General features: G+C 52.4%; 1 protein-coding gene across 1 annotated transcript in view; it reads left to right on the top strand.

Annotated features, from left to right (window-relative positions):
* Window positions 1-7,845: 7,845 nt before the first annotated feature.
* FGF18 (fibroblast growth factor 18) overlaps window positions 7,846-17,694 on the top strand; it is a 36,062-nt gene continuing 26,213 nt past the window's right edge. Inside the window, exons 1-2 of the mRNA XM_027520284.1 lie at window positions 7,846-7,990; window positions 8,162-8,198. Of these exons, the coding sequence (XP_027376085.1) occupies window positions 7,959-7,990; window positions 8,162-8,198 (69 nt within the window). The 5' untranslated portion in view covers window positions 7,846-7,958. The remainder of the gene's footprint in view (window positions 7,991-8,161; window positions 8,199-17,694) is intronic.

The following is a 17,694-nucleotide window of genomic DNA, read 5'->3' on the forward strand; positions in this document are numbered from 1 at the left end:
CATTACCCCGCTCACTCCCAGCCTATTAATTTTATATTTTATATTGATTAGAAGGGTGGTACTTGATGACTGGGTTCTAGTTCCAGATTATTTTGGTGGAGGTCTGAAGATACTAGCTTTTGGTAGTTTTCCAGAGTAGATTAATTTTGGAGGGTGGGAAAAAATACTGGGGTAGTACTGTCTTGTCTAATCTGTTTCCAAGTGTTAGATTTCTCTTCTAGTCATTTACGTTGTGATTTTCTTCATCAGTTATTCAATTATATCCGAATAAGCCGTGTCTGCCCTTGTAGCTCCTCTCTGTCTTTATTTTAATGGAGGCATGAGATGGTAAGTGTTCAGTGTTCTCTATTGAAGTCAGATCCATTTTAAAAGATGTTTAGGTACTTCAGATTTAAAAGATGGTCTGCTTTACATTGATAGTAAAATCCCAAATCACTTAGCCATCCTATGTTGAAAAATTGCTGGTGTAGTGTTTTTTTATTACTGTTTATAGGAGTGTTAGGTAATTACTGGTATTATTAGTTAACATGTTCAGAAGTAGAAGTGTGCTTGCTGATAGTAATGTCTGAAATTTTTATTGAGTTATGTTGTGTAGAAGTTAAACATTTGGTTTACCTGATGGGCACTTCTGTGGCAGGGAACCTAAAGAACTTCCCGCCATTCTGAGGGAAAGCGATTGGCCTTACTAATTGTTCTGTTCTTAGCTTATTCTGAGGGAAAGCAGTTGGCCTTATTGTTCTGTTCTTAGCTTATTAAATACAGCTAATCAGATCTAGAAGGCTGCTTTTTTTTGAAAGGACAGGAATTAAAGATTCCCTGTGCCTCAGAAGTCTGATAGTGCTATTAGATATCAGCCAATTAAACATAATAGTAATCTGGAAGTTAAATTACTGCTCCTCCCAGGCTTAGGAAGTCTCTTTTAAAGACACTGACTTCCCTTTGTTCTGTATAAACTACTCAGTGAAATTGGTCATAAATCATTATTGGTATAAATGCTAAAAATAAGTATAGTTGAGGGAAATCCTATGGACAAGAGTTTGGTGGGCTCCTTTGTCCATGGGGTCGCAGAGTCAGACACAGCTGAGTACATGCAGCCAACTATAGAAAACAACTTAATTTTTTTACTTTTAAATCTCTATTGTACTGCCTCTACCTAATTTTGAAAAACATTTAATGTTTTCATTTATCAATTTGGAGAATGATGGTTGATGTCTTAGTGTACCTGAAAGTAACAAGTGTTCTGAATTCAAATTTTTTGTAACTTGAGTATTTTGAAAAACTTTAAAAAAATGTTTTGTTGACGTATAGTTGATTTAGAATGTTGTTACTCTGCTGTACAGCAGAATGATTGCGTTTATACACATATAGACAATTCTTTTAAAACATGTTTCCATTATGATTAATCCCAGGAATATAGTAAATATAGGACCTTGTTTATACATTCTATGTGTATTTTGCATTTTCTAACACCAAATTCCTAGTCCATCCCTCCCCTACCTGCCTTCCAAGCAACCACAGCTGTTCTGCTTCTGTTTCACAGATAGGACCATTTGTGCTGTATTTTAGATTCCACATAGAAGTGCTACATGGCATTTGTCTTTCTCTTTCTGACTTAGTATGGTAATCTGTAGTTGGGTCCATGTTGGTGCAAATGGCATTATTTCATTCTTTTTTTTAAATGGCTGAGTAATGCCCAATTCTCTCCTCACCCTCTCCAGTGTTTATAGACTTTAATGATGTCTACTGAATTCAGGTTTAAATACTTTTTCTTTATCTCAGACCTTTATCTCTTCCACAGAGCTTTGGTTCCTTATCTTAAAAGTGGTATTTAGAGATCACAGCCTGGGTGGGAGTTGATGGTTCATTAATACTGAGCTGATATTGTATAGCAGACCTAACCTGGATGATCAGATCAGACCCTTTGCAAAAAGAACATTTTTGAGTATTAGGAGGGCAAAGATAACACTTGTCTGCAGGAAGCTTCTCTTTTTGATACCTTTTCATTTTTATATCTTTAGGTCATGGGTGAGAACTCTACAGTTAACCTTCAAACCTGAACTAGAGGACAAAATAGGTTAATAAGGGAGGCTATTCAAGACCTGTCCAAATTACTGGATCATACATATGATAATAAAATGAGGTTTATAGTCCTGTGTAAAACTTAAAAAAGCTATTTCGTTAATGGGGAGGGGGTTGTGTATACATTGTCAGGATAGGGCTGTTTTTGTTTGAAATTATCTAAGAAAAGGTTAAGAGTCACAAAATTAAAGGTTAGTGGTCTGGGCTGTGGAGATACAGGGTTAAAGTTACTGCAGAAAGTCTAAGGCTACCTTATAGCCAGATCTTAACAAAAGAACCAGTTGCTCCCTGACTCATGAACTTGGCAGTAGACATCCCATTTTAATGCTGTGAAAGTTCCAAGAGCTGATCTAGAGAAAATTTTACAGCTGCATCTGTGCTAAGGGTCTACTTTTCTCACTGAGCTACTTGATCCTCTTGAAGACTTGAGGCTGTATTTGTCCTATTTTCTTAGGCTGAAAGTTCTCTCATCTTTGTCTCCAAAATATATTCTATAGACTCCCTGAATTTTTTGATTCTTAGGTTTGGAAAGGTGGAAAATGAATTCTCCGTCCCAAAGCATCTAAGTGCTTACGATTAAACAGCAGGCAGAACACTTAACTGCCCTCCAGGGGTTCCTTTCCATTGGGCGAGCAGCCTACATACATTCTCAACTACCCTTGAGACAACCAGTGAAGTTTTGCCGATGAGATCTGCTCAGAAAGTTGCAAACTTGCTAGCCTAGAGCTGGGAATTTGAATGTACGTGTGTGTGTGTCCAACTCCCCAACATCAAACCAGCACATGGCCACCTGGTCTCAGCTACCGTAACTAGCTGGACTAGTAACAGCACTTTCATTGGCCTCCTTAAGGCCACTGTCATTACGATGTATCCGTGCTGCATTAAGCTTGTTAAGAACAGACTGGACTTTGGCCCTTACTTACCAAGCCTTTGTTAAATTGACAAACAAATGGGCATATCCACATTGAGTACTGAAAATGTTAGTTGTGTCCAACTCTGCAACTTTATGGACTGGAGCCTGCCAGGCTTCTCTGTCCATGGAGTTCTCCAGGTAAGAAACTGGAGTGGGATGCCCTTTTCTTCTCCAGGGGATCTTACTGACCCAGGGATTGAACCCTGGTCCCCCGCATTGCAGGCAGATTCTTTACCATCTGAGCCACCAGGGAAGCCACCGAGTCCTAGCTGGCAATAAAAAGGAACAGTACTAATAACAGCGACCAGATGGGACTTGCAGGTAGTTCAGAGGCTAAGACTCTACTTTGCAATGCAGAGGGCCCGGGTTTGATGACTGGTCAGGGAACTGGGGTACCACAGCTGCACGGTGCAGCCAAAAAAGACAGGAGTGAGGATGAATCTCAGGCATGCTGAGCAAAAGAAGCCAGACAGCCAGACACAGAAGAGCAGGTACTGTGTATGGATGCATTTATGTGAAACTGGAATCTAGTGCCGGCAGATGAATGGTAACTTGAGACTAGGGATGGGTGTGGGGAGATTGCTCAAGAAAGGTGTTTACAGATGTATAAACATCTGTTGAACTCCAAGCATTTAAAAGTTGTACATAAATAGTGCCTTAAAAGGCCTTTTGAAGGCTTGTCGACTTAAAGCCACTGCCTAAAAGTTGAGAGATGTTACATTCGTTGGGAATTTTTAGGACTTCAAGCCTGGGAGACAGCGTCTCAAGTGACAGAACTGTTCGGAGGAGGTGGGTGCAGGAGTCAGGTTATACAGAAGTTTGCAACAAAGCAGGTAGTCTGAAAGTCAAAAGTGTTTCTGTGAATTAAAACCAGATACCTCAAGGAATTTAGCGCTTTTCTATATATGGGGAAATGCAAGAGTCTGGGCTCATTGAAATCATGCCTTACATACACATCTGGGCTATCTGGGGCCAGTAACCTGCCTTTTTCAAGCTCACTGTAGGGAGTTGGCTACAGCCTGATGGCTGCTGGATCGTAAGTGTTCTTCGTGGTTGCTTAAGGGGCTCAAATTCACATTGGAGGGCCAAAATCGCTCATCACTGTGACATCCTGGTTTACTGATCGGGCAGGAAATACTCCACTTCTCAGGCTTCTGATAGGTACCTACCCCCTTTTCACCCTCTTGGAACTCTTGGCTAACTTGCACCCATCCTTTTCCCACTTGAAGTTTCCCTGGAATACTTTGCATGGCTGGCTTTCCCACCTTTGGGTCTTAGCCGAAGTATTGCTAATTGGTGCTCTCTATCCCATTGTTTTCCTTCAAAGTGCTGTTAAGCTTGAATTTATCTCTTGGCTTATTTGCTTATTGCTTGTCTTGGTAGAAGTGAAGTCCTTTTTAAAGCAAAGGCTTTGTCTGCCTTCTCCCAGGGCCTGATGCAATAAATAGTGATTGAATAAATTGGAGAGAAGTGACTTCCTAACTAGTGACCCATATTGCTACATGAACATGTCCAATTTGAATAGAAAAAGCTCATTTAAGATTCATTTGTATGGTAAATCAGTAGGTTTGAAGGTGTGAATGATGGGGAAAGGGAAGAATGTAAAAATATGAACTGGAGTAGGAAAATTCTTTTCAATAAATTGAGAATGATCCTGCTTTCCTGCTTCGTGAACAAAAAATAATGAGATAGTAACCTGAAAAACCTGATCAGGATTATTAAATAATAACTAAAACCTTTGAAACCTTCATTGTGAGCCAGACCAAGTGATCTCATTTGGTAACTCACAGCAACCCAACACTTGTTGCTGTTCTTAGATGTGGAAGATGTGGCTTGTAGATGAGGAAGCTTGTAGGAATTTATAAGTGTTGGAGGCAATACTCAAAGCCAGGACCTCTAACTCTTGAGTTTATGCTCTTACTCAGAACGTCTCTTCAAGTCAGTCCTATTTGTAAGTGTTAGTTGCTCAGTCGTGCCTGGCTCTTTCCGACCCCATGGACTGCAGCCCACCAGGCTCCTCTGTCCATGAGATTTTCCAGGTAAGGACATACTGGGGTGGGTTTCCATTTCCTCCAGGGGATCGTCCCAACCCAGGGATCGAACCCAGATCTGCACTGCAGGCAGATTCTTTACTGACTGAGCCACAAGGGAAGCCCAATCCTATTTGGGTGACAACTTTGTGAAATCAACAAACACTATGTGAGCCTTAAAAAAAAACTGCAAGCATTTTAGAATATGAGTGATGATGTACTCATTTCATTCAAAAGTAATAGAAAATAGTATCGAAGTGTCGATTCTTAGCCAGGAGATGCTTCAAACACCCCACTTCAGCAGGCAGTAGGCCAAAACTACCTCTTAACTGGTCTCTCAGAGGTCTTAATAAAGTAAGATCAAGCACATGGTGATGTCACAGGACCCATTTCTGTCCATCTCTTTTGTGGTTGGTCATCGCATGCTATCTTGGGATTTACCAGCTCTAGCAATGAGAATGTCTTAAGTAAATTCAGCCCAGTGCTTCAAACAAGAACTTTCTGCATCACTCATCATCTGGCTTTGAAAGGGTTTTCTGCACTTGTGTTCAGTGCTGAAGCAGAGGCTGTTTAAGATAGCCTCAGCTTTGGGCTTCAGTGGTGGCTGAGTGGTGAAGAATCCGCCTGCCAGTGTAGGAGACACGGGTTTGATCCCTGATCTGGGAAGATCCCAGATGTTTTGGAGCAATAAAGCCCTTGTGCCACAACGACTGAGCCTGTGCTCTAGAGCTGGGGAGCTGCAGCTGCTGAGCCTGTGTGCCTAGACCCTGAGCTCTGCAACAAGAGAAGACACTGCTGTGAGGAGCCTGCACACCTCAACTAGAGAGTAGCCCCTGTGTGCTGCTACAAGAGAAAGCCGCCGCAGCAGCAAAGACCCAGCTGAGCCAAAAAGAAACCCATATAAAAAAAAACAGAGTATCTTAAAAAAGCCTCAGCTTTGAAAGGGAACTTAAAGCAGCTTGCAGGGAGGCAGGGAGGCCTGATAGCCAGAACAACTGTTGATATTTATATAGGAAGTATTACTGTTGGACAGTGCCTGTGGCAACCCCCTCCAGTGTTATTGCCTGGAGAATCCCTTGGACAGAGGAGCTTGGCAGGCTACAGTCCATGGGGTTGCAAAGAGTAGGACATTACTGAGTGATTAGCACACCTCAGTTTCACTGTAAGTGAAAACCACAGTGAACATAGAAAACCATCAACCATGGCACAACCATGGCACATAATCAATGACACAAGGAAATTTTTAACCAAATAGTCTGGATTTTGGGGCTTATTCAGTTGCTTTCCTACTATGACTTAGTAGAGCCTGGCTGTCTGGAGCTTCAGACCGTGCGAGGCACTTGTGTGTGATAAGAACATCTACGTTCTGAGGTTGGGAAGGACATGAGTGATGCCTCTGAGGAAGCAGAGGGGCTAAGAAGAGATGCTCTCAGAAGGGACCTGGTTAAGAGAGTCAAACTGCTTAGTATGCAAAGAATAGCAAATCTCAGCCTAGAGGCCAGAAGAGGGCCTGGAGTGGTCGCTGACCAGAGTCCTGCTGGCTCCTTCCGGGCCTGTATAGCCTGCCCGGGCTGGGCTGCAGTGAAGCCTTGGGGACGCTAGGTGGCAGCCGTGCGTTTCCAAAGGTGGCTCGCCCATCAGAGAGCCCAGCTCCGAACCAACCCCGGAGCCCTGGAAGGGGGTGGCTGGGGGGCGTAAGAGAAACCCTCAATGCCCCCTCCCTTTCAACGGCAGGGACGGAGATTAGAAGGGAGTTCACTCAGGATGGCCAGCCTTCCCAGAGGGATCTGGGACACGCCACGATCCTCTGTGGACTCACAGGGTGGGTAAAAGAGACCCCCCCTTACGTGGAGCCGCCCCGAGGGTTGGGCCTGACCCGCCCTCTCCCTGCTCCCCACTCAGGCGCTGGTGGGTTTGAGTGCGAGGACGAATGTGGGTGAGGAAGGACATTCTGCACCTAACTGAGTTCTGGGGGACCGCAGCCCTGGCAGTTCTGGCAGCCTTTGCGCCGTGGCGCGGGTCATTGCGCCCAGACGCGGAATTTCGACGGCTCCCAGCGCTCATCAGCTCCAGCCTCGCGGGCTCTGCCCCTTCGGAGCTGCTGGTGCCGTCGCCGAGAGTCTGAGCGCCTCCCTCCAAGCCGGAGCGCCAGGAGAAGAGGAGGCGGCAGTGGAGAGGCCGCGGCAGGCCCGCAAGCCGGCAGGGCCGCCTTTGATGTGGGCGCGGCGCACCCAGGCGAGCTGAGCGCCCGTCCGGCCGCGCCCCGAGGGGGGAGCCCCTGGGCCCCGCATCCTCATTGTGCCGGCTCGGGCCCGGGCCCGCCCCCGGCCCCCCGCCCCCTCGCCGCCCGCGCGTAGAAAACGCCCCGGCCGCCGCCAGTGGTGGGAGGCGGCGATGCGCACGGCCGGAGAGACGCGGAGGAGGAGACATGAGCCGGCAGGCGCCCAGACGGAGCGGCCGTGACGCGTTCGTGCTGCCGCCGCGCGCCCCGGCCCCGGAGCGCTGACCCCTGGCCCCGCGCAGCCCCACGCCCCGCCTGGAGAGTGCGCCCCAGCTTCCAGACCCTCCGCGCATGCTGCCCCCGGAGTGAGTCGGGCAGCCAGCCTCCCGCGGACGCCCGGACGGCCGGCCGGCCGGCAGAGAGCCAGGTTCCTCGCACCGGCGGGTGCCTCCTGCCCAGCGGCGGCCGCCTCGCAGCCCCCGCGCCAGCCCGGAGGGCGCAGCGCTCGGGAGGAGCCGCGCGGGGCGCTGATGCCGCAGGGCGCGCCGCGGAGCGCCCCGGAGCAGCAGAGTCTGCAGCAGCAGCAGCCGGCGAGGAGGGAGCAGCAGCAGCGGCGGCGGCGGCGGCGGCGGCGGCGGAGGCGCCCGGTCCCGGCCGCGCGAAGGGGACATGTGCAGGCTGGGCTAGGAGCCGCCGCCTCCCCCCCCGCCCAGCGATGTATTCAGCGCCCTCCGCCTGCACTTGCCTGTAAGCGCCCGCACTCGGGGCTGCCCACCCTGACCGGACGTCTGTCCGTGTGCCTGTGGCTCTGCCCGCCCCGCCGTTCTTTTGACTTTGCGGCTGCGTATCTGTCTGTCTGTGCGCGCGTTTCCCTCCCTCCAGTCCCAATGACCTCCTCTCCCTCTCTCTCCCCCGCAGGTGTTTACACTTCCTGCTGCTGTGCTTCCAGGTACAGGTACGTGGGCTCCTGACTCTGACCTTCCCTCTGCACCCACCTGCCCCTGCCTCTCGGTACGCGTCGGTCCCCTTCCCCCGGGCCGCGCCCCCTCCCTGGGCCCCACCCCTCCTGGGCGTGGAACGGTGCACCTGTTCCCAGGGCCCCGAAGGGCGGCTCCGCGTGCGCCCAGCGCGGGCGGGGAACCGGCCAAGGGCAAGGGGTTCTGTTGCTGGACTCAGGCTGGCGCGGACCCAGTCCGCTTCGGCTGGGAGGAGACCCTCGTAGCCGGAGGGCTTAGTCGCCACAGTGTGCCGGGCTCCGAGCCCCTCGGCCCCGGTGAGGAGTTAGGACGGAGGGATTTTCTCTGCCAACCGTCCCTTCACCATCTCCGCTCGCTCTTCCAAACAAAAAGGCTCCTTTCAACCGAGTAGATTCCGAGTCCAGGGAGAAAGCTTCAGTTGTAAATTACTCTGTGGTTTCAGAGGCGTTTGCAGCATTGAGAGAGAGAGAGATGTGGAGCTAGGAGGGGAGACGGGGGAGAGGGCGCAGAGCGGGGCACCTGAGCCGAGGGACCCTTGCCTGCTAGGCGGCTCCGGAACGGGCCGCGCTTCGCACACCCTCGCCCAAGGTGGTGCAGCCCTCGGCTGCTTCCTCGCCTCGCTCCCCGCTCGCTCACTCTCCTGAATCAGAAGAGGGCTTGGCGCTCAGCCTGGAAAGCACTTGCTAAAATCTGATCTGTTACTTCAGCAGCTTTCAGACTCGGGAAGGTCTTGGCACGCAGACAGTTGGAACGCTGGTGCTTCCAAAGCCGTGGAAATGAAGGAAGAGGGTTGGGGTGGGGGGGCGGTGGCGGGAGGGAAAGAGAAGAGGGACTGAAGGAGCCGACTTCAGCCGATTAGAACCAGACCAGGCTGCTTTAGCTTGGGGTGGGGGGTGCGCAGAGGAAAAGGGACTAGGAAGTGCCAGCTGCCCTAGCCCCCCACCCACCTGAGCTCTGAGGGAGGGGCCCTCGAAGGAGCTGGCCTGGGGCCAGAAGAGACTGTCTGCCCCTGTCCCCTCTGGCCTGAAGGCAGGTGTCCTCCTAGGGCTAGAGAGTATGCTTAGGCCATGGTTTTCTGGATTCTTGAGGTGCCCTGGGGAAGCCCCGAGCAGGGAAAACGGTGGTTCTTCCAGGTGTGGGTGTTTTGTGCCGTTGGGCCAGCGGTCTCTTGCAGAGGGTGGTGGCTGTAGCTGTAGTGGCTGTGGTGAAGGGTCTGCTTGTCTCCCCTCCCCCCCAGGAGAGAGTTGTTACCATCAAGATGGACTTTGAGCTGCGGGCAGCTAGTTGGGACTGCAGGCAGGAAGCATGGATGGACAGACTGATGGGTTCTTTCCTTCTGTTGGCCAGGCTGGGGTCCCCGGTGACTCTTTGAATCAATACAACTGGAGTCAGTAACTTAAGACTGGCTGTTTGCCAAGCAGATGTGACCCTATGTGGTGGCGGGGGCGGGGTGGGGAATAGCTGGTGTCAGAGAGAGAGGCCAGCGCCTGGCATGGCCTGCCTGGTTTGCAGCTGAGTCCCCAGGCAGAGGGCAAGCCCCAGGGTCACTGCAGGGAACTGCTTGTCCGACCTGGGTGAGAGCCCTTCCCCAGTGTCCTGAGCCTGGGGGCGGGGACAATGAAATGGGCGTGAAGTAGAGAGAGATGGTTTCAGACCTTGTTGCCCAAGCCTCTTGTCTGCTGCCTCTTGGTCCTTGAAGCGGGGTCCAGGAGGGGATGCTCTGTGGTCTTTGTGTTTGCTGGGAGAATGTAAGGGAGGGAAGCTGTACTCTGCATCCCGCCTTCACGTCCTGGCTAGAGCTAGAGCCAGCCTTTGTGGGGAAGAAGCTGGGGTGGCCCGTCTGGGTTAAGTCTTCAAGCAGGTGAGGGAGCCTTCCTCCTCTCCCCTCCCCTCACTGCCCTACCTCTCCCCTTTGCAGTCTTTCCCTTTCTAAACTGCCTTAGGTCTGACTAATGTTTTTAACTCGTGGTCCATGTACCCTTGGGATGTCTAAGGATGGGATTATGGGGAAGGGGTTTGAAACGGTGTTCAAAATGGTGCCCAAATATGCAGTGTCTGAGAGAGTGTTCTCAGCTCCCCATGGATTTTGGAAAGCACCCATGAAAGATAAAGCAACACTACCCTAGGGAGTTACAGACAAGGTTGGCAGGTGCAAATCCTCCTGTATGCTCTAGGGCCAAGATGGAGTGGTCTTAGAGGTGAAGCTGAGGGTGGGTCCCCCACAGGAGCCTGCAGGAGTCTGGAGGCTGCTCCCCGCTGCAGTGTTGGCCACCACCAAGAGAGCAGCTGTTTCTTGGACAGTGGGCATTTGGAGGGTGGTTGTGAGTGTACCCTTGGTGAGCAGGACCCAGTGAGGCTCCCCGCATGGTGGGAAGGCTCAGGAATCTGCCACCCTGTGGATGGGCCTGAACCCCAGCTCCATCTTCCCCTATACATGGACCTTTGTGAGACTTAGTTTTATCGTGGGGGGCCCTGAGGATGAGATGGCCTATGATAAGGTGTGGAAGAGGTTTTGCAAATTCTCATCACCCAGGAGGGCATGTGGCTCTGTCGGAAACTCTATATACTTAACGCCCTTCCCTCCCAGCCCTAGTGTTTTGGAGAACTGGTCCTTTATTAGCAATGGAGTTTCTGGGCTCCTGCCTCTTCCCATCTATTAGCCACCAAGCCCCCAGCGGGCCCCCTGCCCCCAGCCACATTTCCGTGAGCACAGTCAATGCCAGACACTGCCCCCACCCTGCGACGTGGTGAGCCCCACCCTCCCCCACTGGCAACCCCCAGGAGCTAGAAGCTGGGAATTTAATAAAATCCTTTCTCCACACGACTTGGGACACCATGGATAGCTCAAATCGGAAGAATTTTAAAAATTTCCAAGGGGAGCAAGCGGCGTGACCAGTAAATTGCTTTTCTGCACTTGGCTGAGCGCTGACAATGACACCGGGCTGGGCCTTTCACGCAGCTCGGCTGGCACCTGCCTGACATTGTTCCTGCCGCTGGGCTCCGCTAGGTCCTGGCCTTCCCCAGACAGGCCGTGAGGCCGGAGCCCCCGGTCCCGCCTCCCACAGCGCTGCTTCCTCCCTCACCACGCTCGTTCAAGTCTGGAAGTGTCCTTCCAGGCCTTGGCCTGACCACCCCTACACCTGGCCCCCTCAGTGCGGTTTAGAAGCTTTCTTCCAGTTCACTAGGATGGCGAAGCCAGAGACAGAGTTCTCTGGAACCTCGAAAGAATGGAAAGCAGTCCTGTTGGGTTGCACTTTCAATTTCTCAAGAAGCAGCCTCATGCATCCGTTCGTCTGACCAGTCAGGTGTCCCTTCCTCACATGTTGGCCGCAAGCCTGGTTCTTGCTGGCCCTGGAGCAAGACCAGTCGCTTCCTGGCCTCATGGAGCCCCTGGTCTAGAGAGGGAGTGTACCAGATTCACAGGAGCTCCTTCAGCGCCCTCCTTTCTAGGATGTGAAGTGCTGAGAGTCAGGGAGTGGCCTCCTGGCTGACAGAGGGGGAAACCAAGGCGGGGGAGAAATGACCTGCCTTTGTTGAGCAAGTTTTGCTTATAAGAATTTCCAAGTGGCTCTTGCATCAGGAAGTTTGTTTCATTCTTGCTACCATGTGACAAGGGAGACCGAAGTAGGTGAGAATGATATTCCCATCTCCCAGATGGAGAAACTGAGGCCCAGAGTGGGGAAGCAGTTTGTTCAAGGCCACGGCTAAGCTTCAACTCTCTGAAATCAGGATCTCATATTCTTTCCAGCATACCAGGCAGACTTTTCGAGAAATACTGAAAGAATGCTGATGGGGACACTGAGTCTCCAAAGACATGCTAGGGGTCCTTAATGAGAGATCTGGTGATGGGTTGGATCTCCATGATAGGATCCCTGTAGTTGGGATCAGAGCTGGTGGGGGCCTGGGGGCTGTCTGTGGTTGAGGGCATCTGATCTGGTGTCTTCAGGCCCTGTTTGTCCTGGAATGTTCTGGTCTGAAAGGGTTTCCAAGCTAGAGGTGGGAGTTTTGTAGGGGGCACAGGGCTGGTGGGTTCAGCCCTTTCCCCACATGGAAGGGGAGAGGGGCACCCTGCCAGCCTTCCTGCAGCCCAGGAGTGTCACCTGCTCTGAGGCAAGGAGGTGGATTTTTAAAATTTCCTGTGGTTGGCACCACCAGGGTCCAGCAAGCTCTGGGTAGCATGTCAGGGCCACAGCATTGCCTCTTCCCTGCCCTGGAGACTGTGAGGGCACAGTAGGGCCCCAGAAGGAGGTGGGAGGGGACAGGGAGGAGACTTTCTGCCCTCAGCTGGCCCTGATCAGAGATGTTCTTGGTGTGGGAAAGCAGGGTGCAGGCACGTCAGGCTGACACCTGACTGGGAGCTACGGACTCGTTATGTGAAGGACGGTTTCTCACAGCACCTAGGCTGTGCCTCACAGGCAGCTTGAGATTAGGAATTCTCAGATGAAGGGAGTGAGGCTCAGGGGCATGAAGTAACCTGCCCTCGGTTGCATGGCAGGAGAGTGAGGCAGAGTGGGATTCACCTCTAGCTTGGCCACTCTAGGACCCAGGCTTATGAAACAGCACTTTAGAGGCTCCGAGTCTGCCAGGTTCAGAGAGTCGCTCTGCCTTGTCTTTGCTGTGTGCTCTTGGGCAAGTTACTTAACCTCTCCGGGTCTCAGCTTTTGCGTGGATAAAATGGGAAGGAAACAACCAGTAAAACAGTCCCTCCTCCCTAAGGATGTGGAGCAGGGGGTAGTGCAGAGCCCAGGGCTCTGAAATCTTACCTGCATTTCACAACTTTGCTCTGGAGGACTCCCTCCACCACCCTGTGAGTGGCGTAAGCTCCACTTGCCCACGTCACTCTAGCTCCTGGTGACTGGGGAGAAGGAAGGGGTTGATTGTTTTCTTTCTGAGGGCAGGAGTTGTCTGATGGACATCTGTGTGCTCCCTATCTTGTGCTGGGTTGCGCTTGCCCCTCACTCACAGGAACCCATGGCCAAGCACTTAGAGGAGGGTAATGCCACAGGCCCTGCCATTGAGGCTGAGGAGAGCCTCCTTGGGTCTGAGCACTGGGATTTGTTCGGGAACATCGAAGGGTAAGCGGGCACTCAGGCTTTAGGCAGACTTGCTGATTGTGGCTGGGAGGTGACTGGCTCTTGTTTGCTCTGACATCCAAATGGCATAAGGCCTCAAGTCCATTTAAAATACTGCTTTGCTGAGGATGGGACCAGAGAAAAGCCCCCCATGGGCCACAGAGCAGAAACGTGCTGAGGATGCTTGGATTGCAGTCCTGGCTCCGTCCCTGGCTCACTGGCGGACCTCCCTCACTGTGCCTCAGTTTATCCACCTGGGTGTCAGTGAATTGAGCTAGGCAGCTTCTGTGAAGCTTGAATATGTGGGCCTTGACATAGGAGAAGTCTTGGTTTGAATCCTATCTGTGCTGCTGAGCAGCTCTTTGGCGAATTTCTTAGCCTTCCACCCTTGGCACTCAGTTTTCCCCATCTGTGTAATGGAGCCATGGAAGGTACCTGCTTCCTAAGGGTCATGGTGAGGAGGACTAACTAGGACAGTGCACACAGAGCAGCTACACTCAGTAAATAACTGAGTCATTGTAATTGTTCCATGGATTATATGCTCTGTGTGTGCTGACATGCTGCACAGTGCTGGAGAAAGCCAGAAGGACCTGCTCCTTGCATCGGTGATATCAGGCCCCCTCTTGTTTAGGTCTGAATTGTATCCTCATTGCATCTCTCACTGGAGGCTCTTATCTCCTCATCAGTTGAGAAATAGGAATAGTAATACCACTCCTTGGGAATAGTCATTGAAGCCATATCATGAACCTGGTATGCAGTGGGCATTCAATTATGGTGCTTCTCATTAGCAATCATGGCTGACCCTGGACTGGGTTTTGAGCAGGATGAAGAAGATATCTAAGGCTTCGGCATTTTTCCTGAATGTTCTCTGTGAAGAGACGGCAGGTGCCTTGGGCAGAGTGGCTTTTTACCACTCTCGCCGTCCCACCTCTGCCCCAGAACCCCTTCGCGCTTTGTCCCTGCTCTATGACCAGTGCATTCTCTGCGGGGGCTCACAGGGATGAATAGGAGCTCAGGCTCTGGACTCAACCTACCTGGGTCATACCCCACCTTGGCCACTTGGAAGCTGCATGATTGAGGGAATTCTTGGCTTCTTTGTGGCTCAGCTTTAATATGAGCATCAGGGTGGGAGCCCCCCTGGGGTTGCTGTCGGGTGCATTGTGGTCCCCTGGGGGAAACTCTTGCTGCAGCACCCGGCTCGTTGCCAGCGCTCAGTGACTGCGAGCTGCGGTGACGCGTTTGACTCTGGTGTGCCCCGAGTCCTGCCTGTCTGCCAGCCCCTGGTTCCTGAAGGCAGAGGAGGCCTGGCACAGACCGACCATGTGGCACTAAGTCAGGTCAGCGAGTAGAGGGCTGTGGGGAGCAGCTTCCCTGAGGGCCGGGCACCTGGATTGAACCCCTCAACCCTGTACCAGCTGGGGGCCACAGGGTATTTAGGACCTGTCCCAACACTCAGGGACTTGAGCGAAATCTGTGCAGAGGGTGTTCTGATGAAGGGCCTTGAAACTAGACTCAGGGTAAAGGGATAATCTGGCCAGGGAAGGAATTCCATTTGAATCTTGAAAAAAGAACAAGCTGGGTGAAGAGTCTGAGCCTGCCTGTGTATGTGTGTGTGTGTGTGTGTGTGTGTGTGTGTGTGTGTGTGTGCGTCCGTGTACGCACAGAACAGCCTTTGCAGGAACATGGAGCATTTCTGCAAGGGGCAGGGAACAGCCTGCTGTGCTCAGGGGACTCCACTCTGGTTAGAGTGGCTGGTACATCAAGTTCAGGAATGGGGCTGATGGAAAAGGCCATGATGGGCCTTGAATGCCGGAATAAAGGGCTTATTTATTACCTCTTTGACATGCAGGACCATTCTCCCCACCCAAGGGCTTCCAGGAAAAGGGACTGGAAGGAATGAGAAAGGGAGGAAAGAAGAGAGCGTGGGTCCGTAGGAGTCCTGCCCCATCCCACAAGCTGGCTCCAGGGTTGACTGGCTGTGGCACCCATATTGACGATCTGTACAGAGAGGCTGATGTATGGGGAGGAGGCGCCCCCAGTCAGCGCCTTGGGTGGCAGCACCCCCTCCCGTGGTGATGCTCAGCCCTGCCAATCAATACATTGACAACCCCGGGAGCTTAATGGACAGGCTGGGGGTGGGGAAGTACCCTTTGGAGGGTCACTCTGTCCTGACTGGGATGGATGTGGTGAGTGTGACGGCAGAGAGGGAGGAGCCCAGAGCTGCAGGGTGGGTGGGGCCTGGGTCTGAGTGAGCCACGCTGAGCTTCAGGGGTGGCCCGGCCTTTCCCTTCCGCTTCCTGTCCAGGGCTGGCCACCTGGGGAACCTGATGGTCTCTGAAGCAGAGACAGGACCTGGTCTTGGCACGTCCGTGTTGATCCACCTTGGGCAGATCCCTCGGCCTCTCTGTGTCTCCCTGCATCATGGGGATGGTGATCACGCTAACCTGCTCAGGTCCTGTGAGCAGTGAGGAAGCGGGACCTGCAAAGTGCTTAGCTCAGGCCCTGGCCCTGGGCACGTGCCCACTAGGTGGGTGCCAGCATTTGCTTCGCTCTCAAGGACAACAATAATCCACAGAGCTCTATGACTGGCATCAGATCCTGGGCAGGAGGCCTGGCTTGCTCTCGAGGAAGAGTTTGGGAGCTGCCTTTCAGCTTGGAGAGGGTGCTGACTCTACCAGGGACCACTCCTGGAGGGGAGTGCAGGGCTTGGGGTTGAATCCAGAATTTGGAGAAGCTCTGAAAGCCCTCAGCACGGCCGGCCCGACGCTGCTCCTAGAGCAGGAGGCAGGCGGTGGTGGAATGTGGCCGGAAGTCTGGGGGCTGCCTCTCCTGGGACCGGGGAGACCCTCCCTTTCTGGGCAGGCTGCCTGGAGACAGGGGCATGGGTTTTGTGAGGCCTCAGGAATGGGGACCTGGGCGGGAGGGGACAGTCTGAGCCCATCCTCCTCTCTTAGGTAGGATGGGGAGCTCAAGGCCTTCGGTGCTTCCATGTTTAATCCTCCACCTCAGTCCCTGCCCCACTGGCTTGTGGCAAGAGTCAACTGCTTTCCTGAATGGGGGAGAGGTGGGTGACAGAGAGAAGGGAAAAGCAGAGAGAAGCAGGCCAGGCTGAAGAGGAGGGGAGCGTGCATCCTAAGCTGAGCTGGATCCAAATCTTGATCCTTTTTTGCACCAATTCTGTGCAATGTAACCTATCTGAGCCTCAGTTTCCTAATCTGGGAAATGGGGATAATGATCATACCAACTCATAGGGCTGCTCTGGGGACAACATGAGATAATTTACTTAAAGTTGTTCTTAGCACAGAGGACATGCTCCATAAGTTGTGGCTGTTTAGACAAAAGAAAAAGAAAAAAGGTACCTAATGATTACTGGTGTTTTTCTGAGATAAATAATTATAAGCAGTCTCATTCTGCTGATGAGAAAACTGAGGGTTAAAGAAATGGAATAAGTTGGTGATTTGCGATGGAGCCAGGTCACACTTGAGGTCAGTGAGTGTTAGTTTCCTTGGTAAACGTGTATGGTGTGGGTGTCCAGATGTCACATGTGTATATAGGAGACGTGGCCGATATGGGTGGGAGGTGGGCCCAGGAAAAGATAGGACATTCCTGCAAACATGCCTTCAGAGCCATGAGGGATTGGGGAGATGGAAACCCGGAAGCTGGCCTGGTGTGGGGGGCTCACGCCAACATCTGTTCACGCATGTTACTTTCCCTCCAAGGTGCCTAAGGGAGGAGGCTTGGAAGGTGGGTGGGGGCTGGATGGTGAAGGACTACGTGTGGGTGCTGTGCTATGGGTAGGGGGGAGCCAGGTGGATTCTGGAATAGGGGAGCTGCCCACCGTGAGACTGCAGGCACAGATAGCAAGCTCTGTTCCACCAAGCACCACCGTGTCCATGCCAGGTTCTGGGGCACAGCTGTGGGGGGACAATTGAACCCATTTGGCCATTGCTGCCCCATGCAGTTCTTGGGTCTGGGCGTGAGTATTCCCATCACAGCCCAAGCCCTCAGGTGAGGGAGGGGGCCCCCAGGAGGCAATCGTGGTCTCAGTCAGGCTTCAGGGGGACCCCCACCGCAGGCTCCCCTGTTGTGGGAAAAGCCGCCTTGACCCAGAAGGCAGGTATGTGGTGGGCGGGAGAAGGAGAGTCTCTTGTAAGGCACCATTCTCTGCTCCAGCAGACCCCTGCCTGTCCAGCCCTGCTCACCTCGTGAGAGCTGTGGCCTTTTGATTCCTGTCACACTGCAGCCTTTCAGCACCCCTGGCGGTTATGCACCTGGACAGGTGTTAGCCAGGCAGAGAGCAGCTCGGACTGCTCTAGGAAGGCCTGGAAGATGGGCCCCCCTTGGGCAGTGAGGCCAAGTAGCAGGAAAGGGGAGGGAGAGGACGCTCCTGAGTGATGCTGCT

The sequence above is a fragment of the Bos indicus x Bos taurus genome, chromosome 20 (genome assembly GCF_003369695.1).
Source record: "Bos indicus x Bos taurus breed Angus x Brahman F1 hybrid chromosome 20, Bos_hybrid_MaternalHap_v2.0, whole genome shotgun sequence".
NCBI lineage: Eukaryota > Metazoa > Chordata > Mammalia > Artiodactyla > Bovidae > Bos > Bos indicus x Bos taurus.